The sequence below is a fragment of the Chiloscyllium plagiosum genome, chromosome 25, assembly GCF_004010195.1.
Source record: "Chiloscyllium plagiosum isolate BGI_BamShark_2017 chromosome 25, ASM401019v2, whole genome shotgun sequence".
NCBI classification, from domain to species: Eukaryota; Metazoa; Chordata; class Chondrichthyes; order Orectolobiformes; family Hemiscylliidae; genus Chiloscyllium; species Chiloscyllium plagiosum.
Window position 1 is genome coordinate 50,049,644 of NC_057734.1, and position 16,033 is coordinate 50,065,676.

Below are 16,033 nucleotides of genomic sequence, written 5' to 3' on the forward strand. Positions count from 1 at the left end.
AGTGGACAGCGAAGAAGGTTACCTCAGATTACAACGGGATCTTGATAAGATGACCCAACGGGCTGAGAAGTGGGAGACGGAGTTTAATTTAGATAAATGCGAGGTGCTGCATTTTGGGAAAGCAAATCTTAGCAGGACTTATACACTTAATGCTAAGGTCCTAGGGAGTGTTGCTGAACAAATAGACCTTGGATTGAAAGTGGAGTCGCAGGTAGATAGGATAGTGAAGAAGGCATTTGGTATGCTTTATTGGTCAGAGTATTGAGTACAGGAGTTGGGAGGTCATGTTGTGGCTGTACAGGACATTGGTTAGGCCACTGGTGGAATATTGCATGCAATTCTGGTCACCTTCCTATTGGAAGGTCGTTGTGAAACTTGAAAGGGTTCAGAAAAGATTTACGAGGATCTTGCCAGGGTTGGAGGGTTTGAGCAATAGGGAGAGGTCGAATAGGCTGGGCTGTTTTCCCTGGAGCGTCGGAGGCTGACGGGTGACCTTATAAAATCATGAGGGGCATGGATAGGAAAAATAGACAGTCTTTTCCCTGGGGTGGGGGAGCCCAGAACTAGAGGGCATAGGTTTAGGGTGAGAGGGGAAAGATATAAAAGAGACCTAAGGGGCAACGTTTTCACGCAGAGGGTGGTGTGCGTATGGAATGAGCTGCCAGAGGAAGTGGTAGAGGCTGGTACAATTGCAACATTTAAAAGGCATCTGGATGGGTATATGAATAGGAAGGGTTTGGAGGGATATAGGCCAGGCGCTGGCAGGTGGGACTAGATTGGGTTGGGATATCTGGTCAGCATGGATAAGTTGGACCGAAGGGTCTGTTTCCGTGCTGTACATCTCTATGACTCTATGTCACCTAATTTCCTTTGAGATCATAGTGTCAACTTCTACAATCATTTTAAGCAGTCAGTTCCAGCTGATGGCTTCTGAGGCAGCATGGTGGCTCAGGTGCCAAGGAACTGGGTTCGATTCCAGCCTCAGGCGACTGTCTGTGTGGAGTTTGCACATTCTCTCCATGCCTGCATGGGTTTCCTCCCAAAGATGTGCAGGTCAGGTGAATTGGCCATACTAAATTGCCCAAAGTGTTCAGGGATATGAAGGTTAGGTACATTAGTTAGGTGAATGGGTCTAGATGGGTTACTCTTCGAAGGGTCAATGTGACTTGTTGGGTCGAAGGACGTGCTTCCACACATAGGGATTCTATTATCATGCCATACTCTGCCAAGCTAGACTGTGCAATGACCAGTGGTTACATATTAACATATTCTCAACTCAACGAGATAAGGAGTGGCAATCAGCTGCCCTCTTTTCAACCGCCTCTCAGTCAATTGTAACAAGTATTTTTGTTTTTCTTTAGCACACAATTACTTGCATATCACATGTCATCTAAAGATATAGTTATGAAATCAATATAAGGAGCCAAACAGAATACAGAACCAGAATGTCAGCTCTGAAGAGCAACTCTCTTCTCTCCAGAGATGCTGGCAGATCTGCTAACTTTCTGCAGCATTCACTATATTTCAGATTTCCAGCCCTAACAGTACTTTCCCTTTATTGGGAACAAAGGTTGCAGTTTAATAAAGCCTTACAGTCCTTTTGGTGGCAAATTTGGATGATGTTTTTTGGAAGTCCTGGTGAAAGAGTTTTGCCATAATTTGCTTTTCCACCAGATCTCAAGATGACAAGAGGTAAGTCAGAGGAGCAGGGTGGGTCCGGAGTTTTCTCTCTGCTCTGCAGCTCCAAAGCAGCTGTTGAATCTCCTGGACTTGCCTCAATTTATGTGGTCAGGTGATCTGTGTGCAGTTTGTACATTCTCCCAGTGTCTATGTGCGTTTCCTCCAGGTGCTCTAGTTTCCTCCCACAGTCCAAAGATGTGCAGACAAAATGGATCGGCCATACTAAATTGTCCATAGTGTCCAAGGACGTGCAGGTTAGATGGATTAACCATGGGAAATGCAGAGTTACAAAGATAGGGTGTGTCTGGGTGGGTTGTTCTGCGGAGGGTTGGTGTGGACTCTTTGGGCCAAGTGGCCTGCTTCCACACTGTAGGGATTCTATTTTATTCTGTGATCACAACAGCCATTTTAGATGCATGCCTATCCTTTTTATAAAAGATTTTAGTCCATAAAAGGTTTCAGATCTTAGATAACGGAACAATAGGTGGACTAGGTTCAACTCAATTAGGACAATTTGCACCAGTAGATAGAAGTAGAAAATAGCAATACGTGACAGGGATAGTACCATTTCAAATAAGACAGCAGGATTGCAAGGAACACAAAGACAAGTTGAGAATGTTTACATAGATACAAGTTACGTTTAGAAAGTTGAGACTGGTCTGAATTTTTTGACAGCAGGCAATGTCTTTAAAGAAAGCAAGACAGAATCCATGTGGTTAGAGAAAAGAGCCAAAAACAGTATGATCAAGACACTAGGATATTCTAAGGCATACAAATAGTGAAACAGAGATACAAATCCACAAAGTAATCGTAAATATGCAAGAATTATGGTAATATGTTTATTACCCCAATGTCAGGATAAAGTTGCATAAAGAGCTCAGGAGGAAGGAATTGATTGATCTGTATTTCTTTGGTCCAATTAGGAAGGAGGTGTTGCTGGGTCCAATGCAGGGAATTAGGTAGGCCAGGTGATCCAAGGATCTGAGAGGTTGGGGTGGGCATTTCCACAAGAGTGACCGTTCTGAAGAAGGATCACTGGACATAAAATGGTAACTCTGCTTTGTCTACACAGATACTGCCAGACCTGCTGAACCTTTCCAAAAATTGATTTTTGTTTCTGTAAGAGAGTGATCATAGTATTATACACAGTTTAATAATGGAACAAAAACAAAATATGATATATAGGTTGGAAGAATAAAAAGGGATCTAGTCATGGCAAAATGTGACAGGAAGACATAAAAATAATTTTTTAATAGATTTTTTTATTGAAAGAGAAGATTTTTTATAAAATTACAAAAATTACAACAATAAACCAACAACAACAGTATGTGTACATATAAAAAAGGCAGCACGGTGGCACAGTGGTTAGCACTGCTGCCTCACAGCGCCAGAGACCCGGGTTCAATTCCTGCCTCAGGCGACTGACTGTGTGGAGTTTGCACATTCTCCGCATGTCTGCGTGGGTTTCCTCCGGGTGCTCCGGTTTCCTCCCACTGTCCAAAAATGTGCAGGTTAGGTAAATTGACGATGCTAAATTGCCCGTAGTGTTAGGTAAGGGGTAAATGTAGGGGAATGGGTCTGGGTGGTTTGCGCTTCGGCGGGTCGGTGTGGGGCGAAGGGCCTGTTTCCACACTAAGTAATCTAATCTAAAAAAAAGACAAAGCAACAACACAAACAAAACACAACTATATTCCTGTACAAAATAAGCAAATCAATAAAAGTAATAAATGAATAGATAAAACAGCTCAGCACAACAAAACCATTAGCTCGCAACCTCCAAGAGCATTCAGTATTATACACGAGTTTTCTCGAAATTCTTCCTTCAAGGACATCAAGTTCACTAAATCGGCCACACAAAAGCCCTAGTTAAGATGGCAGATAACTCTACATCTAAAAAGGGCTGCCATATCCTATAAAAAAGTTTGTTTTCCGGTGTACCATATTCGTTAAAAATCTAAAGTAATATGTTCGATGATTAGCCTATGCCAACCCAACAGACCCAGGGAGGCTTTTAGAGACCCAAAACATTAGAATATTTTTCCTTGCACAACAAGCGAGAATATTAAAAAGTTATTTTTCCCAAGGGCATCTAGAGAAGATGGGTAGGCCCAGAAGAGAGATAGGGTCCACCTTAACCTCGGTCTCTCTCTAGAACTCCTGCTACAGCATTCCAACATGTACGAAACCAGCGGCAAGACCACAATGAGTGAGAGTATCAATACTTATTTTGTATTTAGGACATAATGAAGATATTCCCACCTTACATTTTGAGAGACAGTCTGTGACCAAATGGACCCTATGCAGATTCTTTAGCTGCATGGCATGGGTCCAATTACAGATCGAAATCTTCCTCGCATTTTCATAAACATCCTCCCACGTTTCCATAGAGATCTCAATCCCTAGTTCTTTCTCCCAGACCCCACAAAGCCACTCAACATCTTCTGAAAGATCACTCCCAAACGTATGATAAAGAGTACCAACAGAGAGAGTACTTTTAGCATGAAGCACCCTTTCTTCTCCAACAGATCTGTAGGGATTTGTCAAAAGCGTGGTCTCTTTTTGAATATAATCCCTGATCCAAAAAAAAATGAAAAAGGTTTCTGCTAGCTAAACCATACTTATGGGTTACTGGGTCAAAGGGCATCATTATTTCACCTTCAAATAAGTCACCCAAACAGGAGATTCCCAAAGCTTAAATCTGGGGTCCATTATCTCCAGCTGAAAGCCTAGCATGCTAGCTATGGAGGTGAGAAAGGACTTTTTGGATGTATTACCCTCACTTTACCGCATTGCCCTCCATGCCTTAATAGTATTAATAATTATCGCATTATGGCAATATTCCTTAACTGTCTTCATTTTATCTACAAACAACAGGCTAATGAGGAGATATTTTGCCCGGGTGGCCTCAATATCTAGCAATATTGACACCGGGTCCTCGCAAGACCAGTCACTGATAAGAGATAGAGGAAAACCTAATTAATATCTTTCAATATCTGGGAGGTCCACTCCCCCTTGCCCATGAGGCAACTGCAATTTAGCCAGCTTAATACGAGGTCACTTATGACACCAAATAAAGGAGCTAAACCATCCATTAAGTCTCTGGAATGTTTGCCTAGGAAAGATTAAGGGGAGCATTCATATAGAATATAGCAAACGGGGAAGGACAATCATTTTGATAAGAGCTACTCAGCCTAGCCAGGATATTGGAAGCGCTTCCCATCGCTGAAGATCTTGCTTAATCCTCTCAAGCAAATGGGCAAAACTGGCCTTAAACAACTGATCAAAGACAGGAGTAACAAAGATGCCCAAATAAAGAAAAGCCTCCTGTGACCATTTAAAGGGGAATCATGATTATCCCTCCACATCAAATACTCTCCTAAGACCTTCCGAAATTTGAAAAATTGATCTTATAACTAGAGAAGGAGCTAAATAAGTCAATACATTGTATCAAATGAGGTACCGAGACCACTGGATTTGACAAAAATCAAAAACATCATCTGCATATAACGTGATTTTATGCAATTTTGATCCTACTTCCAAGGCAGCTAATATTAGCATCCCTGTGGATAGGCTCAATCACCAATGTAAAAAGCAATGGTGAGACGGGACAGCTTTGCTGACTGCCTCTACGAATATTAAAATTACTATATCTCACACTATTGGTGAGAACCGCTGCCAGAAGATCACTAAAGAGGACCCTGATCCACCTAATAAAAACCTCCCCCAATCCAAATCGGTCAAGGATATTAAAAAAAGATATGGTCATTCGACCCAATCAAATGCTTTTTCTGCATCCGAGACCACTAATTCCTGAACTGACTGCTGCTGACACACTTGAAACATTTTCAGCAGCCTCCTGACATTATTGGAGGATCTACAGCTCTTTATAAAACCATCTGGTTGTCTTTAACAATGGAAGGCAGCACAGTTTCCAGTCTAAACACAAGAACCTTAGACAAAATTTTAAAATCAGAATTTAACAGGTGAGATAGGCCTATAGAAGGCACATTCTTCTGGGGTCTTCCCTTTCTTAAGAATGTGAGAAATATTAGCCTCTCTTAAGGATGGCAGGAGGCAACTGTAGCTGTACAAGTAACTATACATGTCTAACATCAGCTCCGACAATATATTTATAAATTCTTTGTAAAGCTCGCTAGGAAGACAGTCAGGGCAGGCAGGGCCTGTTTCCACACTGTAATGTAATCTAATGTAATCTAATCTAATCTAAAAAAAACTGTAGCTGTACAAGTAACTATACATGTCTAATATCAGCTCCGACAATATATTTATAAATTCTTTGTAAAGCTCGCTAGGAAGACAGTCAGGGCAGGCATCTTATCACTCTGCATCTGTTTCACAGCCTCCTGTACCTCTTGCATTGTTAAAGGAAAGACGCCCGTTCGAACTAACACTTGGAAGATCCAGGTTCTTAAAAAAAGATTCCATCTTAGCCCATCCACCCTCACAATGTTCAGACTGGTGTAGTCCCAAATAAAATTCCCAAAATGCAGCAATGATCTTTTTAGAATTACAAGTGACCATCCCAGTCCCATTCCTAATTCAGATAATGGATTGGGGGCACTCTTTCTCTTGACAAGATATGTCAGACACCTGCCCGGCTTGTCATCATATTCAAACAGTCTTTGTTCCACAAAGGAAAGTTCCTTCCTTGCTGTCTGCATAAGCAAGGAATTCAAAGTGGACTGAAGAGCTGTAACCCACTTCAGCTTAGCCACTGATGGCTTATCAAAATACACCTTCTCGGCGGTCTTTAGCTACACCTCAAGGCGGTGTTGCTGCTCCTCCTTCTGCTGTTTCTGACTGGCAGAGTAAGAAATAATTATCTCCCTGCCATAAGCCTTAGCAGTCTCCCAAAGTACAGACTGGTTACTGGCCATGACCAAATTGGTGTCTAAAAATATCTTAAATTCACTGAAGAAATATTTGATGAACTTACTGTCTTTAAGAATAAAACGGATCCAATCTCTAAGTATTACTATTTCTGACCACGCTGCAGTATATTTCCAATGGTACAGGATATTACTGAACTCAAGGATAACACAGGGGTTAGGAAAAGATCAATCCTAGTAATGACACTTGTGCGGATTACAAAAGAACGTGAAGTCCCTACCCTATGGGGTGCAGACACTTCCAGACATCCACCAATCCCAGTTCTAAGCAAGTCCACTAGTTGCTTACATTCCAAAGAAAGTTGAGGGACCTCTAGGCATTCTATCCACTGCACGGTCCACGAGGCAATTAAAGTCTATCCCCATAATAATTTGCCGCAGCGCAAGAGCCATCAGTTTAGAGAATGCATTAATCAAAAATTTAAGGGGGTGCTCTGGGGGGACAATAAAAAACGGTAGCACAGTGGTTAGCACTGCTGCTTCACAGCGCCAGAGACCCGGGTTCAATTCCCGCCTCAGGCGACTCTCTGTGTGGAGTTTGCACATTCTCCCCGTGTCTGCGTGGGTTTCCTCCGGGTGCTCCGGTTTCCTCCCACAATCCAAAAAATGTGAGGGGTTAGGTGAATTGGCCATGCTAAATTGCCCGTAGTGTTAGGTGAAGGGGTAAATGTAGGAGAATGGGTCTGGGTGGGTTACGCTTCGGCGGGTCGGTGTGGACTTGTTGGGCCGAAGGGCCTGTTTCCACACTGTAAGTAATCTAATCTAATCTAATCTAAAAATTCAAAATACAATATTCTCTCGCCATGTATTGAGGCTTTAAGAATGACAAACCATTTATATTCATCTTTAATCTAACGTAGCAACTTAAATGAAAAATCCTTCCTAATAAGTACGGCCTCTCCCCTGCTCCTAGTATTAAAAGAAGAAGTTTACCCGATCAAACCCATTCTGCTGCAATTTCAAATGCTCACCATCGAGATGAGTCTCCTGCAAAAGAGCAATGAACACCTTGCCCTTTCTAAGGCTACACAGCACCTTTTTCCTCTTAACTGGTGAATGGCTCTCTCTAATATTTAAGGCACACTATTTGAGGACACAATTAGCCATGATACTCTATAACATCATTTGAACTCCAAAAAGGAAGAATTAGACTTACCAATTGTTGAGCATAAACAAAAAAAGACTCATAAAAAATACAAAAACCAGAACTACTATAACTAACATACTAATAACTACTTATATAAAAAAAACTAAACCAAATACTTAATGAGAGGCTGTACCCCCTGCCGACAGGGGACTCTTACACCTCTCAAAAACACCTTCATAACTCGTTCCTGCTCGAGCTGCAGCCCAGGCTCAGGCCAAAAAAGGAAGGAGAAAGAAAAATAATATTAACAAGGAAATTAAAAGTAGACACTCTACCCATCCCCAAATATACATTAACTCCCATTAATAATCAGAAAAAGATTCAACAACACTTTAAGAAAAAAAGAGAGAAAAGGGTGCCTTCTTGTTCAATGGGTTCTAAAAGTACCAGCCATCATCGGCAGGCTCTGACACTTGCCAGGCAGGTTGGGTAGATGAGTTGTTTACAGGTTTCTACATTCCTCCAACACCTCAGTTTCACTTCTGCACAATCCAGACAAACTTTCGAGTGGAGCTGTTGCTTTGGGTGTTGGTGTTAGGCACATGAGCAATATGTCCTGCTAAGCAAAATTGATTTGCACCTCAATGTTGAGGAAGTTGGCTTAGATGGTGCTGTTAGACTGCTTTTTTCTTGTTTTCTTGCTGTTCCAGATTTTTGAAAATACTTTTTTTTTAAAAAAAGATTCCCTACAGTGTAGAAACAGGCCCTTCGGCCCAACCAGTCCACACTGACCCCCGAAGAGTAACCCACCTTGACCCATTTCCCCTTTGACTAATGCACCTAACACTATGGGCAATTTAGCGTGGCCAGTTCACCTAACCTGCACATCTTTGGACTGTGGGAGGAAACCAGAGCACCCGGAGGAAACCCACACAGACACGGGGAGAATGTGCAAACTCCACACAGTCAGTCGCCCGAGGCTGGAATCAAACCTGACAGCTTTCACATTAGCCAAGTATTAATTTGGTTAAAGGAAAATAATCTTTGAATAACATGAATGAGGTCCCCTGCGGGTTTGATTTTAGGACCATTGATTGTTGTTTATAAATTACGGAATTGTTTAGGCAGTACAATTTCGAAGTTTATGGATTGTATAAAATTTGATAATGTCATAAAGAGTGAACAGAGTAACAGACTTCAAGCTGACTGAGAATGTTGAAATAGGCAGACACAATTTAGTGTAGTTAAATGTGCCTGTCTTCATACTGATATCCATCTTGGTAAGTAAGGAATGAAAGAGGAAATGCACAGATACTTTTGTCTCTAGAGTTTCTCCATTCACAGGTAAAGCACACTTTTGGACCACTGCCTGCCCCTCTTTAACCTGATCCAACAGATTCAATCAGCTCCCCAGTCATGAGCATGAAAAGTGAAGTAGTAAACAACAGTGAAGAGGAGGGCGGTATGCTTTTTGTCAGTGGCCTTCCTATGGACATTAAACCGCATGAGCTGGTGGACTCTGCACAGATCTTTACAAGAGATCTTAATTTTTCTAAAATGTGATCCATTATGAGGGAGAGCCAGCGAAGAAGCTGAGTAACGCCGAAAGCACGAAAGATATGAAGATAAAACAAAAATGAAGTTAAACATTTTATTCCTATCACACCAGTTACAAAGCGTGCAGCATGCTTATGCTTTTAAGTTATATTGTATTGCATTCTATTCAAAATTGTAAGGTGATACATATTACTTATCATAAGTCATGTGATATTTTTGTATTGCAATTGTTCCTCTTGTTTATTTTCCTTGATTGGACTTTCACCTGTATTTCCCTTATTGAGATTAAAGCTAGTGAAGCGTACAAAACCTTGGAAGACCAAATCTGGAATACTGCATACAATTCTGTTGCCCCTGCTCTAGGCACCACAGAGGGTGGTGTGAATAAAGAATGAGCTTGCCAGAGGACGTAGTAGAGGCAGGGACAATGACAATATTTAAAAGACAATTAGACAAGACGAGTTGGGCTAAAAGGCCTTTTCTGCAGTGTATGACTCCATAATTGACAAGTAACTTTTATTCCATACATTAACCATCTCGAACAAGGATTCGAATGATCTCTCCATGATATTGAATGGTATAATCGTTATTATCACAACTGACCAGAAACTGGACTGGACAACCATATAAAAGTATTGGTTACAAGATCAGGTCAGAGGGTGGTAAGTCTGTGCATAGTAACTCACCTCCTGATCACTATCTTCAAGACAAAAAAGTCAGCAGTGTAAGAGAACATTCCCCAATTTATTGATGACTGTTGCTCCAACCCTTGAAGTTCAACACCATCCAGGTCAAAACAGTCCACTTGACTGTCACCCCATCTCCCACCTTCAAGCTTCACATTCTCCACCACCAACACACAGTGGCAGCAATGTGTACCATCGACAAGACACACTGAAGTAACTCACCAAGACTCCTTCAACAGAACCTTCCAAACCCATAACCACTCTCACTTAGAAGGCCAAGAACTCCATGTACAAGGGAACACCACAACTTGAAATTTCTCCTCCAAGTCACACTCCATCCTAACTTGGAAATCTATCTGCCTTACTGCACTGTCAATGAGTCGAAGTCCTGGAACACCACTTCTAACAGGACTGTGGCTGCCCCTAGACCACACGGACTGCAGCGGTTCAAGGAGATGGCTCATCATCACCTTCTCAAGGTTCATTAAGAATGGGCAAGAACTGCTGGTCTTGCCAGTGACATCCCTTTTTGCGAACAAACAATAAAAAAAAAGAAAAATCACTTGAACCTCTCCCCAAAATCACCTCCACACTGCACTGAACCTGGTGTGGGCTCAACTGTTCCCCAACATCCCTGATCCACTGATCCCGACATAAATGGCCAGGAACATCACTCTGATGTGAACTGGGATGGTGACTCCCCCGAGTCAGCTTTGTTACTCTCAGAAATTTTCCAGGCTCTCTGAACCATACCCCACCCCAGCTTTGTGGAAAGCGTCAGTCAAAAAATAATTTAAAAGATCCTCTCTGTAACTGATGGAAATTTTTCATTTCTGAAAGCCAGTTAACAATTTTGTTTGGTAATAAAACTTACTCTAAAAGGCAGAAAATGGTGTTTCATGGTTTTCAGATGGGAGGAAGGGCGACAGTGTTTCCCAAGGGTCAGATCTTGGAAAACTAGTTTTTGATACACATTGGAGTTTGCAATAGAAAATAAAATTTCTAAATTTGCTTATGATACCAAACCTGGAGGAGTGTGAACCAGATGCAAAATTATTGCTGTTGGACAGGGATGGGCAGTAGAATGGACAGACAAGCACCAGATGGAATTTAAATTTAGAAAAGTCTTGGAATAGTGAGAGAAAATAGAAATTTAACAACTGTTCAAAAATGGGCTATAGGGTGCACAGCATTCATGTTTGAAGGTGGCAAGTCACTTTGAGAGTAATTGTAAAAGATAAGGGACTTTAAGCTTCCTAAATACAACAGCAGGGAAATTAGAAAACTCTGGTTAGGCCCCAATTGTGCCCAATTCTGCTTACCACATTTTACCAAGAATGGGAGAGTCTTTGAGAGGGAGCAAAGAAGATTTCCAGGGATGAGCAGTTTTGACCCCAATATCAAGTTAGAAATACTGGAGTTGTTCAACTGAGGGCAAAGAAGATTGTGGGAAGAATTAATAGAAATGCAAGATGTGCTTGGGAAAGGCAGACAAAGAAAACCTGTTCCTTTAAGCTATTGGTTAAACTAGGGGATACAGGTAGCTCTTCTATAATGCAATAGTTGCAATTCTTGTGCAACCCCACATTGTAGAAAAATTGTGCTTTCGAAACAGTGCTTAAAGTATTGGTGATCTAACTGTGGTACAGCTAACACTTGTTTCAAAAGTTCATGTTTTAGAAACAGTGTCCCCAATTTGTCAATTGCATTGTAGCACATTGACGTTAGTGTGTGCGCGCATGTGTATGCATGGAGTGAGAAGTATTTGACCATTCACTGTGCAAAAAGAAATTTCTTGGAACTCACTTCCCAGATGGTGGTGTCAGCAGAGACCAGTGATTGCAGTGGCATAAATGGCTATGAGGAAGCTCGATGGATGCATGAGAAAAAGCAACTAAAATTATAGAATACAGTGGAACTGATTGGTTGGCCTAAGGGAGAGTTGGCAATGGATGTGATGGCAGAAGTGGGTACTGCGGATGCTGGAGATTAGAGTCAAGATTGGAGTGGTGCTGGAAAAGCACAGCAGGTCAGGCAGCATCGGAGGAGCTGAAAAATCGATGTTTCGGACAAAAGCCCTTCATCAGGAATGGATGTGATGGGCCAACTGGCCTTGTATTCTCTATGAATCTTGAACAATTTGCTTGCCATCTTTGATCAGAATGATATTACCATCACAATCTATTACCGTGCCAGAGTCTGTCCATTCTCTTTAACATCCCTCTGTTAAAACCTATCAAATCTTAATTATACTTTATCTCAGATAGTCTGATAAATTGTATTTTCAAAAGCCTTGCTTCTCTGCATTCAAATATTCAGATCAAATGGCAATATCTTAAACAGCAAGATTGTTACACAGAAATGGCAGCAAATTGACATATCATCCAAGTGCTAATTGATAGTGTCTATGCCTACCAACTACCAATTATTTGCATGAACTGACTATACCAGTGCAATTATTAAATAGTAGTCTTGTTGGTCTGCGAAGATGTTATGCAGCATTTTGCTGATCGCCATGATGCACATCAGTTTGCATGTCTGAGCTCATCATTCGCAAAATTCAGTCATTTACAGCACAGAAAGAGGTCATGAAGTCCACCCAGGCCATACTGCCCCTGCAGAACAATCCAAAGACAAAGCCCTGCGCGTTTATGTTCTTCAAGAAACCTTCCAATCTCTTTTTTTTTGAAAAACCCTGTCTCCACTTTGACCAAGCCTGGTCATTTGTACGTCATCTTCCTTCTTCACTGGTCATGTGATTCAGATTCCAAAATACATCAACAATTTACACTTGCATCCTGCCACAATCTATATTATGTACCAGGAATTTAGCTTTAGGACCGAATTTCTCAGGTTCTAACTTTCATCATGAATAATCATTCCTTATTCCTCCTTTTATCATTCAGAAAGCCAAATGGTGAAACACAGAATAGCTGCTATTTTCTCAGTCAAATGGCAAATGTGGCTCGGCAGCTGCTGTGGAAACTGGCTACCAGGGTCCCAAAGCTCACCCTCACTGGTGCTAATTACTCTAAGATTCCCTTCTGGAAACATACCAGGATTTGAGATCTTGGGGAAGATTTGTAGCTCAGATTATGGATCAGGTTGTCAGTTTGCTCATTGAGCTGGTGGGTTTATTTATCAGACATTTCATCACCGTGCTAGGTAACATCATCTGTGAGCCTCCGGTGATGTGCTGGTGTTCTGTCCCACTTGCTACTTATGTGTCAAACTCCTGGACCTGTGCCTCACAACCCACTTCACCTTTAACAACAAGATATGCAAACAAATCAACAGGACCCCTATGGGATCACCAATATCAGGACTTCCAGCAGAAGCAGAAGCAGTTTGGCAGAGGTTAAAACAAACAGCCCTTCCCACCATCCAGTCCAATATGGTCCACAATATGGATTTGCCATCAAAAAATACAACAAAATGTGGCGGCACGGTGGCACAGTGGTTAGCACTGCTGCCTCACAGCGCCAGAGACCCGGGTTCAATTCCCGCCTCAGGTTCAACTCCACTGTGTGGAGTTTGCACGTTCTCCCCGTGTCTGCGTGGGTTTCCTCCGGGTGCTCCAGTTTCCTCCCACAGTCGAAAGATGTGCAGGTCAGGTGAATTGGCCATACTAAATTGCCCGTAGTGTTAGGTAAGGGGTAAATGTAGGGGTATGGGTGGGTTGCGCTTCGGCGGGGCGGTGTGGACTTGTTGGGCCGAAGGGCCTGTTTCCACACTGTAAGTAATCTAAAAAAAATAGAAGAAACCCACAAACATATAAACAACATGCTCACTGGTATAAAATTTTTTCGATTAGATTAAATTACCTACTGTGTGGAAGCAGGCCCTCCGGCACAACAAGTCTACATCCACCCTCCAACGAGTAACCCGCTGACTAATGTACCTAATACTCTGGGCAATTTAGCATGGCCAATTCACCTGACTTGCACATCTTTGGACTGTGGGAGGAAACTGGAGCACCCAGAGGAAACCCACGCAGACACAGAGAGAACGTGCAAACTCCACACAGACAGTCGCCACAGGCTGGAATTGAACCTGGAACTCTGATGCTGTGAGGCAGCAATGCTAACCACTGAGCCACCGTGCCACCCCAGAAGAGGAACAGAACAATAACTGACGCCTCTTCTTGGATGTCATGTTAGAACAAAATGCCAATGGACAACTGCAGGCAAGTTACACACATTGACCAGATTCTCAACTAGAGAAGCAACGATCCCAACATCCACAAACAGTGTGAAATCAAGACACTATTCAAACAAGCCACTACATGCTGCAGCATTCAGGAACTAAGAGAAGCTGAGAAGCTGAAGAAACACCTGTACAAGGTATTCAGGAACAATGGTTACCCAATAAGCTGATTCTTGTGCAACAAACCTAAACAGGAAGACACAACGTGGCCAGACTCTAGTCACCCTACTATACATCAAAGACATTTCAGAGATGACCAGCAGACTACTCCAGCCCTATACATCATGCATCATAGCCCACAAACCTACCACCACACTAGAACAACTACTGATGAATTTAAAGGACCCCATTCCCATAACCAGCACAACAAACGTAATGGAAAAAATACCCTGCAAGGACTGCAACAAACACTACATTGGACAAATTGGCAGGAAACTAGCCACCAGGACACATGAGCACCAACTAGCTACCAAAAGACATGACTAACTACCACTTGTATCCTGACACAGAGACGAAGAGGGACACCAGTTCAACTGGGACAATGCATCCATCCTAGGGGCAAAGACACCCACAGAAATTCCTAGAGGCTTGGCATTCAAACTGGAACTTCATTAACATATAGATTTTGACCCATTTAATAACCTCTTAGAAACAGAGCCGGAAATTATATCATCCACCACAATAGACCAAGATACATAAATAGCAAGTGGGACAGAACACCAGGGCTTCAGCGGAGGCTCACTGATGATGATACCAGCGTGGTGACGAAACATCTGAAAACAAACCCACCAGCTCAGCAAGTAACAACCACCAGGGTGGAGCAGATTTCTCCAACTCCTGGAGAAATCCCAGTGAGTCATACAGTCAGTCTTACAGCACAAAAACAGCCCCTTCAGTCCAACCAGTCCATGCCAACCATAATCTCAAACTAAATTATTCCCACTGTGCTTGGCCCATATTCCTAGAAACATTTCTTATTCATGTACTTTCCAACTGTCTTTGGAACATTGTAACTGTACCCGCATCCACCACCTCCTCTGAAAGTTCATTCCACACACAAACCATTACATTTAAAAAGAAATTCCCTTCATGTATATTTTTAAAAATCTTTCCTCTCGTCTTAAAAATATGTCCCCAAGTCTTGAAATCACCCACTCTAGGGAAAAGACACCTGCCATTCAACTTATCTATAACCCTCATGATTTTATAAACCTCTAAGATCACTCTTTAAACTCCTATGCTTCAGTGACACAAGTCTCAGCCTCCTCTTATAACTCAAACCTTCCATTCCAACTTCTTAATAAATGCCTTCTGAACCCTCTGCAGCTTAATATCAGCTCTTCCTCAGTTCTCAAAGGTCTGAGCAATGAAGGCCGTGGCTGTTGATAGCTTTAAGGATCTAGTGGCATCACTTAATAAGGCAGGGGTTTACAAACACAGCTGGAAAGGCTGCCCTGAGTAACACACTGGTGGCCACTGCAATTGCAATATGGTTTTACATTAGCAAGGTAATGGACTGACAAAGCTTGATTGGATATAAAGTCTGAACCATGCCCTGAGTTGAACCAGCCTTCTATTGTAAATGAATGAAGAACATTTCAAATTAACTAAAACCATTCCAAGTACTTCAAAAAAACAAGTAATTATTTGCAGTTAAAGATTGCAGATAGGCACTTGGTGACCCAACGCAAATATGCCTATTAACAGCAGCAAAGATGATACCATAGTTTATGCCCATCATGTTTATAATTACACAACACAAACAAATCCCCCAACTTTGATTCCCCACATGCCCCTCCCCTTTCACCCAAAAACACATTCTCCCACTCACAACTCTGCAGTACATCCACAAACACCCCTACCCACAGCCCCATTACCCCCCACCACACATTCCCCACATTTATATC

General features: G+C 42.1%; 2 protein-coding genes across 4 annotated transcripts in view; one reads left to right on the forward strand and one right to left on the reverse strand.

Moving 5' to 3' along the window:
• pik3ip1 (phosphoinositide-3-kinase interacting protein 1) overlaps nucleotides 1–2,671 on the reverse strand; it is a 41,672-nt gene extending 39,001 nt beyond the window's left edge. Inside the window, exon 1 of the mRNA XM_043716162.1 lies at nucleotides 2,527–2,671. The gene's annotated coding sequence lies outside the window, so the exon portion shown is untranslated. The remainder of the gene's footprint in view (nucleotides 1–2,526) is intronic.
• The window catches only part of rnf185 (ring finger protein 185), a 104,328-nt gene that overhangs the window by 74,703 nt on the left and 13,592 nt on the right, over nucleotides 1–16,033 (forward strand). Inside the window, exon 6 of one of the 3 annotated variants that reach the window (XM_043716168.1) lies at nucleotides 9,519–9,684. The exons of the other annotated variants lie outside the window; for them this stretch is intronic. Within the exon in view, the coding sequence (XP_043572103.1) occupies nucleotides 9,519–9,523 (5 nt within the window). The 3' untranslated portion in view covers nucleotides 9,524–9,684. Of the gene's footprint in view, nucleotides 1–9,518; nucleotides 9,685–16,033 lie in introns of those variants that run through there. 3 annotated transcript variants of the gene reach the window in all.